Here is an 18,832-nt window from a genome sequence, read left to right as displayed (position 1 = left end):
AAACCCTGTCTCAAAAAACCATTAAAAAAATGTCTGTTGGAACTTTGTCTCTGGCTCCCTATCAAGGTCAGAACCACACACACAGCTGCACACCTGTATGTATAAGCATGTGTATGTATGTATGTATGTATGTATGTATAAGCATGTGTATGTGTATGTATAAGCATGTGTATATGTATGTACGTATGTATAAACATGTGTATGTATGTGTATAAGCATGTGTATGTATGTCCTAGTTCCTGAATACTAAGCAAGCATTCAATAGGAAAAGCCAACTAGGGGCTGGAGAGATGGCTCAGCTGTTAAGAGCACTGACTACTCTTCCAAAGGTCCTGAGTTCAAATCCCAGTAACCACATGGTAGCTCACAACCACCTGTAATGGGATCTGACTCCTTCTTCTGGTGTGTCTGAAGACAGCTACAGTATACTTACATATAATAAGAAATAAATCTTTAAAAAGAAAGAAAAGAAGAGAAAAGAAAAGAAGAGAAGAGAAGAGAAGAGAAGAGAAAAGAAAAGAAAAGAAAAGAAAAGAAAAGAAAAGAAAAGAAAAGAAAAGAAAAGCCAAGTATCCAGGTGAGGTGGTGGATGCTGAAGCAGGTGGTCCTGAGTTCAAGGCCAGCCTGAGCAACACAGTGAGACTTTGTCTTAGGAAAAGAGACTAATGAGATGGGCCCTCGGATGCCTCGGCAGGCGAGAGCGTGTACCAGACTTCTGTTTCCGACACCCACGTCAGGTGGCTCACAATGGCCTGTAACTAAAGCCAGAAGATCCATTCCACTCCTCTGATCTCCACAGAGGAGGAGGGAGGGGTGGAGGCCAACTAGCTAAAAAGAAACGGAAATTAAAAGGAGCGGAGCTGTAGCCGCTGATTGCCCCGCTGTGGCTCGGTGGCCCCTGAAGCCAGGGCCCGTGAGAAACAGGAAGTGAAGCACCTTAACTGACCAGGCAGGTTTCTGCCCTCCTGCCTCACCTAGAGCAGAGGGCGCGGGGTGGTAGGACAGTCTGCAGGGCATGAGGGATACCTATGACAGGAATGGCACCCCTCCCTCTATGGATAACCAGGCTCAGCACCTTTTTAAAGGGGGAATATCCCTAAGCCCAGAAGAGAGAAAAGCCCCAGGCCCAGCCTGGCTCTGGGCTCCCCCTGCTGGTCCAGGCCTGGGAGTGGAACTGTTCAACCACACCCACCCTGAGAGTCATCCTGGAAGTGAGTCTTGTTTAAACATGAACATTTGGAGGCAGGGTGTAGAAAGAGGTGGGGCTGGGGGGGGGCTCAAATTGGTTCAGGGGCCAATGAATGGATCTAGCCCAGGGCTCCCCTAGCCCCTGGAGAAAACTCCCAAATGCCTTACACTGTCCACAGGCGAGTGGCAGGTACTTGGCCAGGAGTCCAGGGGCTGGGAGTTCCCGACAAGGGCAGAGGAGCCCTAGAGACGCAGTGGAAGGTGGACTCAGGCTCTCTGGAAATAGGTGGCTAAGGTCACCGTCATCAACTCTTCCTGCCATGATGTGGTCCCTGCTCTGGACACTGCTTTCCCAGCTACCCCTCCTCCATCCCACTGACCTGACCCCGGTCACCACACCTCTGAGCATCTTCACCTGTACCTTAGTGTCTGCTGTGCTGAAGGCCCCCACCTCCATCTAGTATCAGGACTCCATTAGCACGTTTAAGAGCACCAACTATGTGCCAGGCTCATGGCCCCCGATTCCTAGACACAGCTGAGAGCACTGGACAGTGGGCACTTGGGATGAAGGTCTCCCTTCCTCCACCACAGGCTCAGCCAGGAGGTAGAATCTCACGCTATGTTCTGGGTCCGTCCCTAGGCAAAGGATGGAGCTTGGGCCTGCTGGGTTAGTCAGTGGCACAGTAAATTGCCCCACCCACCCCAACCCAGACAGCACTAGTATTTCCTAGAGGTAAGCTGGTGCCCTGGGTCTACACTGAGACCACATAGCTGCCCAATCCTGCAGGGTACCCCTTCTTCCCTTATGTGCACATGTGCACACACACATCCTCCATCCCCTGGCTTCGAGCCCCATCTTCCGGGGCATCTTAGTGGAAGGCACTATAACTGATCTTGCCCGAGTCACTGCACCAGAGTTTCAGCTTCCTCTTCCCTAAGAGCAGACAAGCCTTGCTCTCACGCTGGCAGAGCAGGCAGGTGTGGCGGCATCTACTACCAACCGAGAGTTGATTACGTGCTTCGAATGCACTTGTCTTACCCCATGGTTTACAGATAAGGAAACAGTTCAAGAAGGTTAAATAAAACACCCAAGATAACAGCAAAGATCAACACAAGGAGTCCCTCTGGCACTCAGGCCACGAGATAACCCTTCTGTTTTCACGGCACACTGACGCCACGCCGTGTAGAACCTAGGGTCCCAGCACAGGACTTCTCTCAACTCTCACCTAGTCATGTCTTTCATTTTGTTTCTGGGAAACAAGGTCTCGCTCTGTGGCCCAGGTAGGCCTTGAACTTCTGGTGATCCTCCTGCCTCAGTTTGCCAAGTGCTGCGACAACAGGCATGTGTCACCATATCCGGCTCACACCTGATAACTTCGGTGAGGTTATCACCTTGCCCAGCCAGCACTCATCACAGTGTCACCTTGGGTGTCAGTCTACTGAGCAGTTAATGGGTCTGCTCTGAGGCCATGGCGACCCCAGACCTAGTCAAGCCATGACACTCCTGTGTCTTCCCAGCTTACCCTGGCTGCTGAGGGCCGGGTCTGGATTAGTGTTGTTTGCTGCCCCATAGCTGGTGCCTAGGGCAAGACCAGGCATACAGCTGGCGCTCACTATTGGCTCACATGAAAAACACTTAGTTTCAGATGTCTTTCAAAATCGCCTACTAGCGTCTTCTCATTAAGGCTTCCCAGCAAGCATGTGAGAGACAGACGTCACAGCTGCCATTTTTACAGATGGGGAAACAGGCACAAGCTAAGGTAACCAAGCTAAGGTAACCAAGCTAAGGTGGGGTCTCTTCTCTTGACAACCATGCCCAACTGCTTGTGTAATGTTCGTTAGAGAGAATGAATGAAGACACAGATGCCCCCCTGAGACTCAGAATTCTTAGATGCCCCCTAGCCACTTCCTCTCCCTGGGAGGGCAGGGGGTGGTGGTGGTGGTGGTGTCCTCTCACCCCAGCCAGCCGCTCACCTTGCCCAGAAAGTGCTTCCGGTAGATTCGGGCTGTGGGGTTGCACTCCAGCTTGACCTTGGTGGTGGGAGACTGCAGCGGCTCTGTCTCAGGGAGGCTGCTGATTTCATGGTTGGTGCCTTCAATCCAGTAGCCCCCAAACTGGGGCAGTAGGATGAGGGGGAAGGGCCCTTCTCGCCCCAAAACCTAGAGGGGGACTCAGCTGAGAGCTACTCCACACAGTACCCATTAAGGGGCCCAGGGCAACCTCCCAACTCAGACCCAGGACACACTGGACAGCCCAGGGCTATGAGGTCCTAGACTCCCATCCACCCCTCTGGGGAACCCACTTGGCTCCGCACCTCTCAGGGGGATGCAAAGGATGGGGGAGGGGTGGAAGAGAGTGTGGCCCAGAGGCTTCCGTTTAAAGAACCTTGGAACCCTCAGAACCAGAAAGTGGGTCTCCAATGGGACAGCCTTTCATGAGGGCTTCCTGGGGTCATGGTATGGGTGAGGGTGGGGCTCGGGCTGGTACCTCATGGACACTTGGGTAGGGAATGTAGTCCTCCTCCGTCTGCAAAGTATAAACAAGCCAAGGGCCCGCTAAAGTGGGGCCTCACCCTTCAAACTCGTGCGTGCACACACATACACACACACAGATACACACACACACACATACACACACAGACACACATACACCCACAAACACACCATATGTACGCGCACACATGCATAGACATAGACACAGGCACACACACACAGACACACACAGACACACACACAGATACACACAGACACACAGACACACACCAACACACCGGTGTCATATGTATGCGCACACATGCATATCCATAGACACGGGCACACACACACACACACACACACACACACACACACACACACACACAGACACACACAGCTCCAGGTTGCTCTGAGGTTCCCTGAATCTGATATCGTCAGTCAGACACTTTCTTCCAGGGACAAGGGAGGCTCCCTTCCTCCCCAGTCTAGCTCAGATGTGCACGGAAGCAGTAGTCCAAGTAGGACCTTATAGCTGACATTCCTACCAAGCTCCTGGGTGGCATTCATCCGAGGACAGCTCTGAGACCCCAGCCTCGAATGAAGCTTCAGTCTTACAGCCCAGCCCCCGATGCAGCCCTGAGACCCTCCCCTAGGTCCAGCCGAATCTTCGAGGGGAAATTCTGAGTCGGAGGTACGTGGCTATCCGAGGACCTGTGCTTGGTCTTGCCCCAGACAAGAGCTGAGTGGAGCAGGCCTCACAGGCCAGTGAGGAAACACAGCCATGTGATGACAGCCACCTTTGCAGCTTTAGCACTGGGTGGCCTGGAGGGGCAGGTGCCTGCATGGTGCAGGAGAGCAGCAAGTGCTGGCTTTGAAGATTCTTGCCGGGGTTAGGGCAAAGGTTCTACATGCTGCCAAATCCCCAGGGCCAATTGCCCTGCTCACCCAGGGCCCAACATTGGCGCACAGTGAGATACTCTTCCAAGACCCTACCCAGCCCAGTAGGGTGTCAGTCCCAGTCTGGCCTGGTTACCTACCTTGAGGGGTGGCGGGAAGGAGCATCGCTGTTCATCCATCCTGCTTCCCTGCGAGAGAAGGTTTGCTGTTTGTTACTCTTCCGCCATGCCTGTCACCAGGAGCCCTCCCCGGGCTAAGGGGAAAGCCCTAAGAGAGATGCTCATGTATGGAGGGCCACTTGCAGGACAAGGTGCTGGCTGGATCGGGTCCTGGGGCCTTCTGCATCCTCTCCGAAATGTACTGAGGGAGGTACAGCAGCAGGGAGGGGCTGGGGGCTCTGTGCGGGAATGAACGTGCAGCTGGGAGTGGGGGCAGGGAGGTGTGCACAGGCATGTGGTGTGTGTGAGTGTGTGTGTGTGTGTGTGTGTGTGTGTGTGTGTGTGTATGTGTGTGTGTGTGTATGTGTGTGTGTGTGTAGTGAGGAGCTAATACATCCAGAGATACATGGGAGAATTCACCCATGCCACATACAGGCCAGGGCTGGGAGGCAGGCTTCCTGGCTCATTAATACCTCCCGGCACCCATCTGTCCCCTCCTCCACTCTGCATGGGGTTCCTGCAGAGGAGCCTACCAGGACTCTGATGAGCTGGGTGGGTATGTACATGTGGGGATGGCCTGCTGGGGGACCCTGGGAGCCCAGAAGAGTTCATAGTTAGAGAGGAGGCAGGTGCCTAACAACTAGTCCTTCAAGGCTCTGCAGAGGGGACATCCACCTTTAGACTAGGCAGTTTGGTTCTGGGGCTCCCTGGCCCATCCTTACCTGCATCTTTTCAATCATCTCAAACAGATCTGTGTTCTGCAACAGAGACGGGAGAGCAAGGTCAGACCCGAGGGAAGCACGGCTCACTCTGTCGAGCCCGGCACGGGCTCTAACCACCCCAGCTTGCCTGATCCTCTCATGAGGTACCAAGAGGGTGCAACCAAGACTCTGTGGGAGGGGCTTTGTACAACTGACCCTCCAGAGTTTGGCCATTTGCCTACTGATGTGAGCCCAGAGCCTGGATCTCTGGCAGATGCCCCAACTCAGTTTGCTTTCTGGAAGGAGGAGGCTGTTGTTAGTCTAGGGGAAGAGATACCTTCCTCTCCCCCAATGCAATGATATCAGCTCTGAGATTGGCATATAGAGCCCCCCGAGAGCCCACCAGACCCAGCCCTAGAGCCAAGCCCTACCAGGCATGTAGGGGGGGGGGGGGTCTGTGGTTCCACTATCACCCATGACGGCAGCCAGTTCACCGATGCCCTGGTCAGACAGACAGCTCTCCCCACAAACATTGGAGGCTGGGGACTCTTTGGGGAGAGATGCTAGATTGCTATTGTCCCTTCACCTGCACATGGTCTCACATGCACCCCCTCCTGGCCCCCAATGCATAAGCCAGCCTGTCCAAGGCCAATGAGGACACACACAGGGTTAACACATCGTCTGGCAGCACGGGCCTCTCCAGCGCCAACTCCCTTCTGAGTCTTCCTGGAAGGCAGCATCCCTACCGGATGGAGGCTGGCCGATTGGGGGCCGGGCCTGGGAAGCCCCCAGAGTCTCCAGGACAGCCTTTCCTCCAGCCCTTCCAAGGTTCAACTCAGGTGGTTCCTGCTGCCCTGGAGGGGCCATCTGGGCTCACACACATGTGCTAAGGTTGTGAATCCAGGAAACATACTCTCTGTCTGTGAGACGCACACACAGGCCTCCACACCATGATTTGAACATGGCACCAGGCATACCTTTTGTGTATCAAGAAACACACACAGAGATGCATACAGAAATCCATATGGAGTCTATGCACAGTAATTCTTGGAGACATTGCCTAACACACACATACACATGTTGGTGTTCTGAGTTACACACAACACATACTCAAGTCCATGTACCTGATATTCACACTTGTGCACACACCGGTGCAGGCCTGCACCCCAGTAACTGCACACAGACACAGGCATTCTCCTGGCTGAGACCAGGAGAGCACCGGCACGTGCAGGCTCAGCCAGGTGCTCAGGGAAACAGATGCAGAGTCCCAGGCGTCACTGCCAGGATCAAAGCATGCGGTGCAACAAACCCAAGCCAGCATCCCATATTGTAGACAAGAGTTCCGAGCAAAGGAAGAGGAATCAGGCAACTGCCAGGGTTGTTAAACCCCATGGGATCCTGAGCATCACCACCCATCACCACATATGCACAGTATGAAGTCACAAAACCTAAGCCCTTGTGCATACACTCTGAAGCCTACCTACAAAACAAGATCCAACCTGTAAAGTCCACTTCAGTAGTACCCAGGAGCCCCTGAGCCATGGGCACCTGTGGCCACACCCAACACCTCTGAGATTAGAAGAGCAGATAGCAATGACAGTTTGGCAGATAGCATAGACACACACCTATTGTCCAGGAAGGACAAACACACCTGTCAACGTGACAATGTCACAACAGTGCCACCATCCTTTCAGGGTCAGCCAGATAGTCTCTGACCTAAAGAGACCCAGCAAAGGGCTGAGGAAAAGAGGAGGTCCTACTTAAGGTGACCAAACAGCCAGCCACAACGAAACACCACACATGGCTGCACCAGAATCACAACCACATAAACACTGACACATGGCACTGTCACCCAGAGTGTGCACACAGAGCATCAAGTAACACCCACAGTTACAGCCCCACAGGCAACAGCAGACGCCCTGACACATGGCAAAGGAAGGCTGGGAGTGGTGTGGCCAGAAGCCGGGCATCCCACCTGGGGAAGAGCCACCAGAGTCACCCTATGATATCGCTCCATCTGTGTGGAAAAGGCAGCAGGCAGTCCCAACAACAGTTAAACACACACCCAGTGTCACTGCAGCCCATGGCCACAGTGTCCCTACGTCTGACCCAGGGGCAGCTTTGGAAAACACTAGGGTGCTCCGTGTAGTTCGGGTGTCAGTCCAAAAACATACACACCCACCGTGACGGGGTTCAGGCACAGACTGCCAGACTCTGGGTAGTAAGGCTGACTGATGGCCCTGGGTCCCCAGTCGGCCAGGCCGCCCCTGCCAGGGTCCTCACCTGCCAGCCGGCCCCCGCCGGCAACGAGCCCCTCCGCGGACGGCCATGGGGCGCTGGGGGCCGCGGCTGCGCCATCCCGAGCCCCAGCCCCGGCGGCGCTGTAAGCCGGCCCGGCCCGGGGCCCCGTAGCCCGAGCTCTGCGCTCCTGTCCCGCCCGCCGCCGCTCTGCCTTCTCTGGGCTCACCCTGCTGCCGGGCCCGAGGGGGCGGGGCGCCAGGTGCGGGAGGCGCGGAGGAGGGGCGGGGCGGAAGGCCACCACGCCCACTCGCGGGGCGGCCGGGCAAGGGGCCCAGGACACTGCGCCTGCGCGCGGGAAGCCTCAGGCACTTCTGTGAGCAGCTGTGTCTTCCCAGACTGGAGACCCTGCCTCTGGGCTTCAAGGACAAGGTTCTTGGGACAGCTGTGCCCAGGGAATGCAGGAGTACTGGAGATGGTGCTTAAGCACTTTCTTTGCTGGACCCTTTGCGTGTCTCACCAGATCGCCATAACCAAGGAGGTACAAATGTCTTCACTAGAAAATCATATTCCAAGAGGTGCAATAGCTTTTTTTGCTAGAAAACCCCGGGATCCCTGGAAGAGTCTGAAGCTGCAGAGTCTCTGGCACCTCCATTGGCTCAGTTTACCATCTGTAAATTACAAGGCTTCTGAAACGACACCCCCCACCCCCAACTTGACCCTGAAGTCCTTGTGTCTTAGGCTGGTGCAGCCAGTCTGCAGCAGGGACAGACCCCAAGACAGATGCTGGAGAAGTCTGGATGCTCTAGGGGCAGGACTGTCCTCCAGCTAGGGGCGGGGGGCAGATCTCCTACAGCTTCCCAGAAGTGCTGTCTACTACCCTCTGTCCCCAGGGCCAGGGAGCTCCTGAAAGGAAGGCAGGCAGCACTTTCCCTGCCCTCCCAGACCTGGCCCAGGGTCAGGTTTAGACCTAGAGAGCCAGCGGGAACACCAGAGATGTGCATTCCAGACACCGAGTAGCTTTGGCTTTAATAATTAACAACAGCAAATATTGATTTATGCAACCACTTCCAGGCCTGCACACTTCCGGGTACCCAACACAATGCAGCCAGAAGAGCATCTTTTCCTACCGTGGCCCTGGGGGAGGCCAAAGCTGCTCAAATCACCGGCGATATGTAGGCCAGGTAGAGTGGATGCCGCCTGCGTATGTGTCTAGGTCCTTATCTGTGTACATGTGTGTCTCCAAGGCTAGTCGTGGCTCTACGTGACATACTGCATTGCTGTAGCATAGAAGTACCCGTGGGTAGGAAGGGGTGGGTAGGGACGCCTGGGGGGGTATTTACTTTCTATCTCCTTTATGTGTTCATGAGCAAGTCTGAATACACTATAGATATATGTACTTGTGTCTGTCTGTCTGTCTGAATGTGGTCTGGCTCCCAGGTTAGGTATAGGTAGGCCAAGTATGCACATGTATGCAGATTTTACAGTCCCTGAGTACTGCAGAGGGTAGCTCGGTGTCTATTTAAATGTGGCTCCCCAAAGAAAAGAAAATACAACCCCTGCACAGCTCTGGGGACACAGTAATACTGATTATTTCCAAAGCACTTCCAAAGGCGCTGCCCAGTGACGAGCTGGCAAGGTCAATAGAGAAGACACTCTCAGCCATGCAATGGTGACACACACCTTTAGTCCCAGAACTCAGGAGACAGAGGCAGGTAGATCTTTGTGAGTCCAAGGCCAGCCTGGTCTACAGAGTGTGTTCCAGGACAGCCAGCATTACACAAGGAAACCCTGTCTTGAAAAACTAAAGAAGAAGAAGAAAGAGAAGGAGGAGGAGGAGGAGGCAGAGGAGGGGAGGAGCAACAGTAGCAGCAGCAGCTGTCTACTCTATGTTAGAGGTGGGACTTGCCCTTAGGTACAGGGAGGTTACATGCCCCTCAAACTGGTTCCAGTATCATTGTAAATATGTAACAGAATAGGGTATTGAGGAAAACTGGAGAGTATCCCAGGCAGGTTCCCTCAGCTCACCAATAGCCTGCTGGAAATCCAAATGAGTCACTCTGGGAGCTGGTTTCAGTTCACAGAATGGGTCCTAGTCTGGAGGAGGGGTGCACTGTGGGGCTGTGGCGGTCTGAAGCTCACTGTCTGCGCTGCGTTAGCATGATTGGAAAGTGGGAGCCAACTGGGTGGAGGCCAGGAGGCTGAAGGATAGCGGCTTCCTTGGTAACTGAAGGGCCCACCTTGGGCTCTCTGAGCCTCAGGCTCCGAGGATCTGCAACATTAGCCTTCCCTCCAGATGGAAGGGCCAAAACCCAGGCAGGACAAACAACAGTCCCATGGCCAGGGGGAAGCCTCACTCTCAAACCCAGCTGTTCAAGCAAGTGGCTGCCATCAAGTGGCTGTTTCCTGAGGACTACTGTAGCCTTGTCCAGGGCTGTTGCCCTCCAGGGAAGGCAGGAGGTCTCAGGAGCCCTTGTGCTACTGATAGCATCCTTGCTTGGGTTCTCCATGGAGATGGAGGTCCTATGCATAGAAGACATTTCTTGGACCTTCATCCTCCTGGCCTAGGAAAGGTGTCAGTCCTTACTGTAGGGCAGAGCTCTGGGGGAGGTGCCTGGACCCTTCCTGACTGGGCAAACCTAGGGAAGAGCCCTTCACCTCTCTGAACATTTGGATCCTGGTTGAGAACATGCCCTCTTGCCTGAGGTTGATGAAAGGGTCAGGTGGCAAGGTGTGCCATAGCAAGGGGTCATTCCCCTGTACTGGAAAGTTCACAAGCCACACAGGAGCCAGAACATATCAGCCAGTCCTGGCCCCACAGTCTCTAGCCTGGAGCCCATTGGACAAATAACAGCATCTCTGGGCTTGCATTTGAATGACAATGGCCACAGCACAGAGTGATTCACTAAGGGGCAGAGCAGCCCTACAGGCCAGACACTGTTATGCAATGCCAACCGAATGAACCTCCTGAATCACCAGCTGCACCCCCCCCCCACTTGCCCCTGATATTCTGCAGAGGCTCCTGAGTAATACATCCCATGGACTGACCATGGCTTCCGGGGACAGAGTGTGTGTCCTTTATGTTTGGTACTAAGTAAGTACCTGGCAAACCTTGGCTGTTGATAGCAACAGAAAGGTTTTCACCACAGGACTTGGAGCCAGAACCTGCCTGGGCTACTGGAGAGAGATACCTTTCATGGAATCCTGGTGCGTGTGGTCTGGTAGGCAGGGGCTATTATCACATCTGGACTCTAGTGGGGACAGCTGTGGCCGTGGTGATACGGAAGAGGAGGCCAAGGAGCCATCGACCTTAGTGGTTTATCTCTAAGTCCCATGCTTAGCATTTATACAGATCCTGGTTCAATTCTCGGAGACAACACAGGCCACCCAACAGCCAGGAGTGGTGTCCTTTTGGGGACTAAGCCCCAAGGGCATCGACCTAAACATTTTACATCTTCCCAATAGTTACATGTAGGCATCTCCTAGCCCTGGCATGGTGGGGGGGGCAGACCGGGGTCATAAGTTAGGGGTCACTTACCTTAGGGTAGGGTGAAGCAGGGTGGGAGGGAACTGAGTCCACCAGTAACAGGTTTAGTGCCTGAGGGAAACTCTGCTTCTGCCCATCACTCCTCCTAGAAGAGAAAGAGAGTCTGAGGTCAGGGAGAGCCCCAGGTTAGGAGATTTGGAGTCTTGGGGCAGAAGAGTCCTTTGAGAGTCGGCGAGCAAAGCAGGTAGGAAGGGCTGTGCACTCTGGGAGAGGAAGGGCGGGAGGCTCTTCGCAAGCAGGGCTGACAAGCAGGCTTTTCCTCCCAGAGGTCAGAGTTATGGACCCCCAAGTTCTCTACTGGTTCTTTAGCCCATTCTAAAGACTGGGGGACTGAGGTAGAGACAGCAAGCATTGCTATAGAAGCAGGAACTATGAGGGTCCCCATCTCTCTGGGTCCCTCCTAGAGTCTTTAGTGGGCAACAGTTTTAGGACTGCTATTATTGATGCCAGTGAGTGTGCCACACAGTGGGTGCACCTTGACCTTGCAGGCATGCACCGTCTCACTTCCATTTTAGGACATGGAGTAGGATGTACACAGAGGTCACCCAGCCAGTCCACAACAGGCCTTTCTGTCCACGACCCATCGGACTCTAAGCCTGGACAATGTTACACCCACAGACAGGGGACAGGTCTACGAAGGGTGAAGTCAGCGCCTGTCTCCCGCACGAGCCTGCTGAGTCCACCTCCCATGTCAAGAGGAAGACAGGCCCATTGGTTCCCGGATCCAAGGAACCTGTGGCCTGGTGAAGCAGGCCTGGCTTTAGTCGATGCCGGAGGCCAACCTGACATGGCTGTATTCCTACCTGCCCCAGTTCCACCAAGGCAGGCTAGTCCAGAGAGAGTGAGTCACCTTCCAGAGGAACTTCGGTGGCCTGTGGCAGGCTTGAGTCAGGCAGAGCCAGGAAGGCACACCCAGGAAAGGGAGGACCATATATCTGATCTGGGCCTCAAAAGAGACTCTGGCAAGTTCTAAGCCCCTTTGCCTCTTCCTGCACCATAGGAACCAGCTTCAACATTGCTTAGCACGGGAACTCCTGCCCACCCCCAGGGGTGTCAACTCTGTTTAGCACAGGGGACCCCCTACCCTCCGGGGCTGTCAACTGCCAGGATTGTGCTCTGGCATGACTTGATTCAAGAGGCAGCAGCCTTTGAAGCCCATAGCATCAATGTGGGCGTGGTCTCAGATACCTACTGGCTGGTGCACCTTGAGTCCAGGACATATCAGCTCCTCTGGGCTTCGGTCTCTAAAACAATTCATCACCATGGCTGGGCAGTCATAGGTATTCACGCAAAGAACTCGCTCCCAAGTAGGACCCCATAGAGTAGTTGTTGACTGATGTCCTTTCTGGACATGGGCAGTAGGAAGCCATGGAAGGTTAGTGAGCGAGGGAATGCACTAAACATAATGTCTGTCGGCATAAAGTGTACTGACAGTGGGGAAGGGGAGGAGAGATATGGGTGGATGATTAGACAAAGGCCCAGGGAAGTGTTCTGGTAGATTCTGTGAAGACCCACTCTGCCCTTAGTGTACTGGAATCTGGGGTTACTTATTCTCACTGTGTGTGTGTGTGTGATGTCGTGTGTCTTCCTCAGTTGATCTCCATCTTCCTTTTTTTAAGATTTATGTATTTGTTATATATGACTACACTGTAGCTGTCTTCAGACACACCAGAGAGGGCATCAGATCTCATTACAGATGGTTGTGAGCCTTCATGTGGTTGCTGGGATTTGAACTCAGGACCTTCAGAAGAGCAGTCAGTGCTCTTAACTGCTGAGCCGTCTCGCCAGCCCCCAGAGCTCTCACTGAATCTGGAGCTCAGTGACCTGGATATCGTGGTTGCCCAGTGAGGCCGAGGCATCCTCCTATCTCTGTCTGCTCAGAACTGGGGTTAAAGATGTGTGCCATTGCGTCAGCTTTTTACCCGGGTGCTGGGGATCTGAACTCAGATCCTCACCAAGCACAGCTGGTGATCACGGAGTGTAACAGAGAATGTGCTTAGTGGCCAGGAAGCACCGAGGAGCAAAGCTGGAGCTAGGCTGGGTGCTCTTAGTGACTGTCCTGGGATCCCCTGGCTGCGTGGGATGGTGGCTTCCACAGCCAGGCTTCGTAAGTGGTACCTTCTGTCTACCCATTTGTTGGCCATAGAATCAGACTTTGACCACTGAGGTCAGCTAATAGAACAGCTTCTCCTCCTCCTCCTCCTCCTCTTCCTCCTCCTCCTCCTCCTCCTCCTCCTCCTTCTCCTCCTCTTCCTCCTCTTCTTCCTCGCCTGCTTCCATGTCCATCTCTCTCAGAGCTGCTGAGGCTGGAAGCTTTCACAGCTGTGGGGAGATGCTCCAGCTTCATCCTCCACTTAGACCCCGCCCCTAGCCCCACCCCCACCCCATCCAGGCTCACTTTTCTCTCTTGGCCAGAGTCCTGTCCCTGCCCCCAGCAAGGCAATTCTTCTAATAAGCCACAGCTGGGTCCTAAGGGCTGGGGGAAGCCAGGGGTGGGACTAGGGCAAGGGACATCCTGTCTTCAGCCCTGAGGGATGGAAGGACAGTCTTAACAAAAGCCTTACAGTCTGACGAGGTAGCATTCTCAAACTGCCCAACTCCTACATGGGGGAACTGAAGCTCAGAACGGGCACCCACCCGCAGAGCACCCACGTTTATAATCTCCAGAGCCAAAAATCTAAACCCTGTAATGCGTGGTCAGTCCCCAGGGCCCAAGCCTGACAGAGCCTTCCTTCCCAGCCTGAGGGCTGAGTGTTGCTCATCACACGCTGTGGACAGCTGAAGAGATGTCAGGATCAAGTAGCAGAGCCGACCATGAGGCGTGTGTGGAGATAAGAGGACAACTCCACTCCGTAGGAATTGGTACTCTCCCTCCACTACAGTCCCAGGGATCAAACTCAGGTCCTTGGGCTTGGCGGCAAGCTACTTTGCCCAGGGAGCCATCTTACTCACTGGCTGGGGCCCTCATTGTTTAAGAGAACACAGTAAAACATTGCAAAATTGCTTACTTACTGATCCAAGGTCATACTCAGTGAGTCCAAGGCCATAAAACTCACGAGGATCAGGGTGAAGGAGTTATCTCTTTAACCACGCATGACAGAGCCTCTTAACAAATAGTAACTGCTCATTTTACACTCATTTTAACAGCAAAGAACAGACTTGACCTCTCCTCTTCCTCCTCCTCCTCCTCTCCCTCCTCCTCCTCTTCCTCCTCCTCTCCCTCCTCCTCCCCTCCCCTCTGCCTTCTGCTCAGACATTCCTGCTTCAGCCCTCATTCCCTGCAGCCTCTAGCTTCCATGCATCTCTCCATCATCCTTCCACGTCCCTCCCATCTCATCTCCCCCACCCTTGTCTTCATCATTCTGTTGACATGGAGGGTAGGTCCCTTAAACTTGTCCCCTTCCCACTTTTCCAAAACCCTTCCTGGCCCTCAGACCCAACTTAGTTAAAGTATCTCCTGTTCTTCCAACACCGGCCGCCAGGGAAAGGGGCTCTGCACTGCCAGATGCCCCTTCTGGCTCCTACAAGTCACACAGGAGGTCTCCTCCCATCACTACAGTAGCTTAAAAATAAAATGACGTGCGTATGCTCCGGCATATGCAGAGGACAACACACAGGAATCGGTTTTCTCCTTCACCATGTGGGTCCCAGGAATCAAACTCAGGTAGTAAGGCCTGGTGGTAAATGCCTTTACCTGCTGAGCCATCTTGATGCATTCCCCCACACACTACACACACACATACACACACACTGACTTTGAGGAGTGTTTCTATCAACCTTTCGTGCAGATAAATAAAATGGAAGCACAGAGACTTCCTCCAAAAGTCCAACATCACACAGCAGGGAAAGGACGAGGCTGGGTCCGACTACACTACATATATCCCAGCTGTCTGCCCGGATAGACCAGACAGGCCCCTCCTCCTGTCAACTAGCTTTCTGCCCACAACGACTTTTCTACCCTAGCCCTGGGCTCCTGCACACAGTGAGTGCCATGACCTTCCTGTCTCCAGTCTTGTCCTGTATGTGCCACCACATTCTCGAACACATGAACAGGCTGCAGCCACAGAAGAGGCAACTTGCTCAGGGAAACCTGAAGTCTGGGCCAGGCATACTCTAGAGTGACCTTCAGCTCCTGCCTGGTCACCAGCCAGTTGGCCCAGTTTCCTCACCTCTTAGTGTTGTGCATCTTTCCCTAAGAGTAAGGCAGGGGTCTAGGGAACAGGGCCTGGGTCCTGAGTGAGACGGCTGATGCTGCTGCAGACAGCTCCCAGTTCCTTGGCAACCGTTCTGCATCTCCCTTATCGCTGCATCGAGGTAACAACAATAATAATCACACGTGGAGAGTGGAGGCGGGCTCTGTGCTTTTCAAAGGCTTCTTTTTTTTTTATCCTTTGGTTTATCGGCTCTCTAGGACTCTCACCGGAACTGAACAACTGAGCCGGCAGATAAGGCACGCACGGGGTGGGGGTGGGGGTGGGGGTGGGGGCGGGCTGAGGGTCCTCATGACCAGAAAAGCAAACTGAGACTTGGAGAAGTTGAGGCATCACTTCGCAGTGGCTCAGCATTTGACAGCCAATCGGAGATGCAAGCTCAAACTCCCCCCCACAACACACCCCTCAGGGCTCTGGACACCTCATGAGGGTAGGAAGACCCCCAGAGGTCTTGCCCTGCCAGACAGCGGGGGTCCGAGCCAGGTCTGAACACTTCTAGAAGTGCCAGCGGGCTGAGGATGAATACACCAGGCTCCTCCTCAGGGTACATTCCCCTGTGACCCAACAGGAGGGTCGTGGCAGAACCCCCTCTTGAATCTACAAATCAAGAGCTGAGGGACTGTCTGAGAAGGGCTGCCTAGAAACCAGAAGCAAGCAATGACGCCAGGCACGAGAGGGAGAGGGAACCCCGGCTGACCCAGGTGTTCCAACATGGACTCTACTGATGCTCCTTCCCTCCCACCCCCCACTTCTCATGCCCTTGTCCTGTCCCCAAGGACACCCACCTGGCACACATGGGTGACCAGATACAGTAGTCAGGAGAACTGGCCAACTAATGAAGGCCTGGGAAAGAAGAGCTAGCCAGAGACAGAGGGACTGAGGCCTAAAGGGTGCCTGACAGCAGGGACTGGGGGCAGGGATTGTTAGCCAAGTGCCTCTGCCCTCCTGGTAAGTGGGGAAGGGGCACTTTCCCAGTGAGAAACAGGTTTGGGGGGCCATGCCCTTCAGGGCTCTAGTCTCTAAGCAGGGACCTGGAGCTTTGAGTCTAAGAGGACTCTATTATAAAATGGGAGCCAAATGGCTGCCTGAGAGCTTCCTCCAGCCAGGGGGCACAGAGGCCCATTGTCTTCAAAGCTCAGCCATCTGGCACAGCCCTCCTCTGTGCCCCATGTCCTGCCTGGCCATCCCTGACTGTGCCCAGGTGCCAGGAAATGTGGCTAGGCATAGCCAGGTGAACAGGTTTCAAAGCAAGGGCGGGGGTAGCTAGGGGGTCTCTGTTCAGGTGGAGGCAGGAGCCTAGGCAGCCAGACACAGGCCTGAGCTATTCACTTCTGGCTTCACTCCTTAGGTACCTCTGACTTCATGGAAAGGGAGTGTGAGGCTGGAGGTGGGGGGGATCAAGGGCCTCTGTTGACTGTGATGTCATTTAATCCTTATAAGGACACTCCAACACCCATTTTTAAGATGAGCCCAGGGTCTCCCCAAAAACTCTTAAGATAGGTTGGGGCCACAGAGCCCCCATAGAACATGCAGAAGAGAGGCCTTGCACTCCAGACCAGGGTCACCAGTGGACAGGAAGGTGGCACATGGGGCCCTTACCGTGTGTTGGCTGAGCGCCCAGATACCCGGATCCCGGAGCTGGGCCAGGCAGTGGCCTCCTGAGCAAACAGGAGCTTGGCAAACCAGAGAGGAGGTCATGGGCTGGCCCCAAGCTGGGGTGCTGGTCTGCCCAGCTCAGGTGGCCTAAGCTCTGAGCTCCGCTGTGGCTACGCCTGCCTCTCCCAGCTTCCCTGGTTCTAAGGCATGGACTTGACACACACAGTTTAGGAAAGAGAAGGCACACTTGAGAGGGTGTGGGTATGGGGACCTTTCCTGCTGGGGACAACATCTGCTAATGCAGGCACACCACCAGCTCTCCCCAAGGACTGCTGTATCTGCCACCTAGAAATCCACCGGCAGGTAACACAATCCATTCTACCTGGAAGAAAACCGCAGCCCCAACAGATAAACAGGGACTTGCCTGCAGTGACACTCGAAGCTCACACCTCGTATTTCTAGTCCTCGCCCACACCGCCACAGGACAGAGTACCATGCGCCAGCTCTCCCAGATGGGCCTGCCACCCCTCACCCTAGACACAGAGCCAGAATGGCCCGGGTGCCCTTTCCAGCACCCACAGGCCAGAGTTCCATAGCTGCCTCTATGTCACCCCACCCACCCTTGAGCCAGCCTCTGCAGCCCAGGGGGTCCCCCTTCTCCAAGCTCCTGACATTCCTGTGCTCACTCACTCCAGTCAGGGCCCACGCACACCCCTCCCCCATACCCTTCATTCCTATGGTTGGTCATTTATCCACAGCACGTGGCTTGCCGCCTGCTCTGAGCCAGACAATGGTGCCGAATGTTGGCAGGGGGCTGAGGTGGGTGAGCCACCCCCCACCCCAGCAGATCCACAGAGATACCCAGATTTTCTAGCTGTGCCCAGAACTCTCAGATTTTGCCAGAAAGATGTTCAACTCCGTGACTTATTTAATCCACCCCACCCCCTCTGCACCAATCCTACTAAAGACCAGATTTATCACCTCCAGGGCTCCAAGCTGGGACAGAAACTCCAGGACAAGGTCACCGTCTCCTGACTGAAGAGGACAAGGCCAAGAAGCCCTGGTTCTGTGTCTACATCGTGGCTATGTAGTGATCTCTGTAGAGATCTACCACCTCTCTGAACCGTAGCCTTGACACTGGACATTGGGCCTCGGGCTAGACAATTCTGAAGTTCAGCTGTGAGATTCCACAGGTGAATGGAGAGACAAGAAGGTGGTCTCCCAAGGCTTGTCTGGAACCAAATCCCTGGAAGGAAACCTTTCCCTGAGGAGAGATCTTAAACCCCTCAGGGGTTGTTCTCCATTCCAGGCCTCAGTTTTTCTGTCTGCAAAATGGACTAATAAATACCTACTTGGCAGGGTTGTTACATGTGATAAATTAAGTGCCATGTGTATATCCTGACTAGCCTAGACCTGAGTATACAATAGGTAGAGACAGCATGGGTCATAATGTAGGCTCTAAAAACAAGCCACCTGCATTTTAATCCTAAGTCTGACAACCGCTCTGACAACGTTGGAAAAGTTACCTAACTTCTATGAGCTTCGGTTTCCGCATCTATAAAATCAAGGTGAAGAGGGGCTGGAGGGATGACTCAGTGGTTAGAGTACTGGCTGCTCTTGCCGAAGACCGAGGTCCAGCTCTCAGCACCATAATGCCACTCACAACCATCCTTTTCAAATTCTAGTTCCAGGGGATCTGATGCCCTCTTTTAGCCTCTGAGGACACAGTACACACAATGGTGCACATACATACATACATACATTTACATACGGGCAAATACTCATTATTCACATAACATTTAAAAAAATTTTTTTTTTTTG

At 54.0% G+C, this 18,832-nt stretch overlaps 1 protein-coding gene and 1 long non-coding RNA gene across 27 annotated transcripts in view; one reads left to right on the top strand and one right to left on the bottom strand.

Annotated features, from left to right (window-relative positions):
• Rap1gap (Rap1 GTPase-activating protein) overlaps window positions 1-18,832 on the bottom strand; it is a 65,151-nt gene that overhangs the window by 14,499 nt on the left and 31,820 nt on the right. For 22 of the 26 annotated variants that reach the window (XR_003954867.1, XR_003954871.1, XR_003954870.1 and 19 more), the window contains 5 exons: window positions 11,196-11,289; window positions 5,441-5,476; window positions 4,701-4,748; window positions 3,677-3,715; window positions 3,163-3,348 (listed from right to left, as the gene is read on the bottom strand). Coding sequence is in view for 15 of the 26 variants with exons in the window: in XM_030253084.1 (XP_030108944.1) it covers window positions 3,163-3,348; window positions 3,677-3,715; window positions 4,701-4,748; window positions 5,441-5,476; window positions 11,196-11,289 (403 nt within the window). In the remaining 11 variants the exon portion in view is untranslated. Of the gene's footprint in view, window positions 1-3,162; window positions 3,349-3,676; window positions 3,716-4,700; window positions 4,749-5,440; window positions 5,477-7,702; window positions 7,897-11,195; window positions 11,290-18,832 lie in introns of those variants that run through there. The other 4 variants (NM_001379234.1, XM_006538480.2, XR_003954869.1 and 1 more) reach the window with 3 other exon arrangements.
• On the top strand, window positions 8,757-18,389 carry Rap1gapos (RAP1 GTPase activating protein, opposite strand). The gene is made up of 2 exons (NR_138594.1): window positions 8,757-8,841; window positions 17,999-18,389. It is a non-coding gene; the product is annotated as an RAP1 GTPase activating protein, opposite strand (long non-coding RNA).

The sequence above is a fragment of the Mus musculus genome, chromosome 4 (genome assembly GCF_000001635.26).
Source record: "Mus musculus strain C57BL/6J chromosome 4, GRCm38.p6 C57BL/6J".
Lineage (NCBI taxonomy): Eukaryota > Metazoa > Chordata > Mammalia > Rodentia > Muridae > Mus > Mus musculus.
The sequence above is the reverse complement of the archived record's forward strand: the minus strand, read 5'-3'. Positions and strand labels throughout refer to the sequence as shown.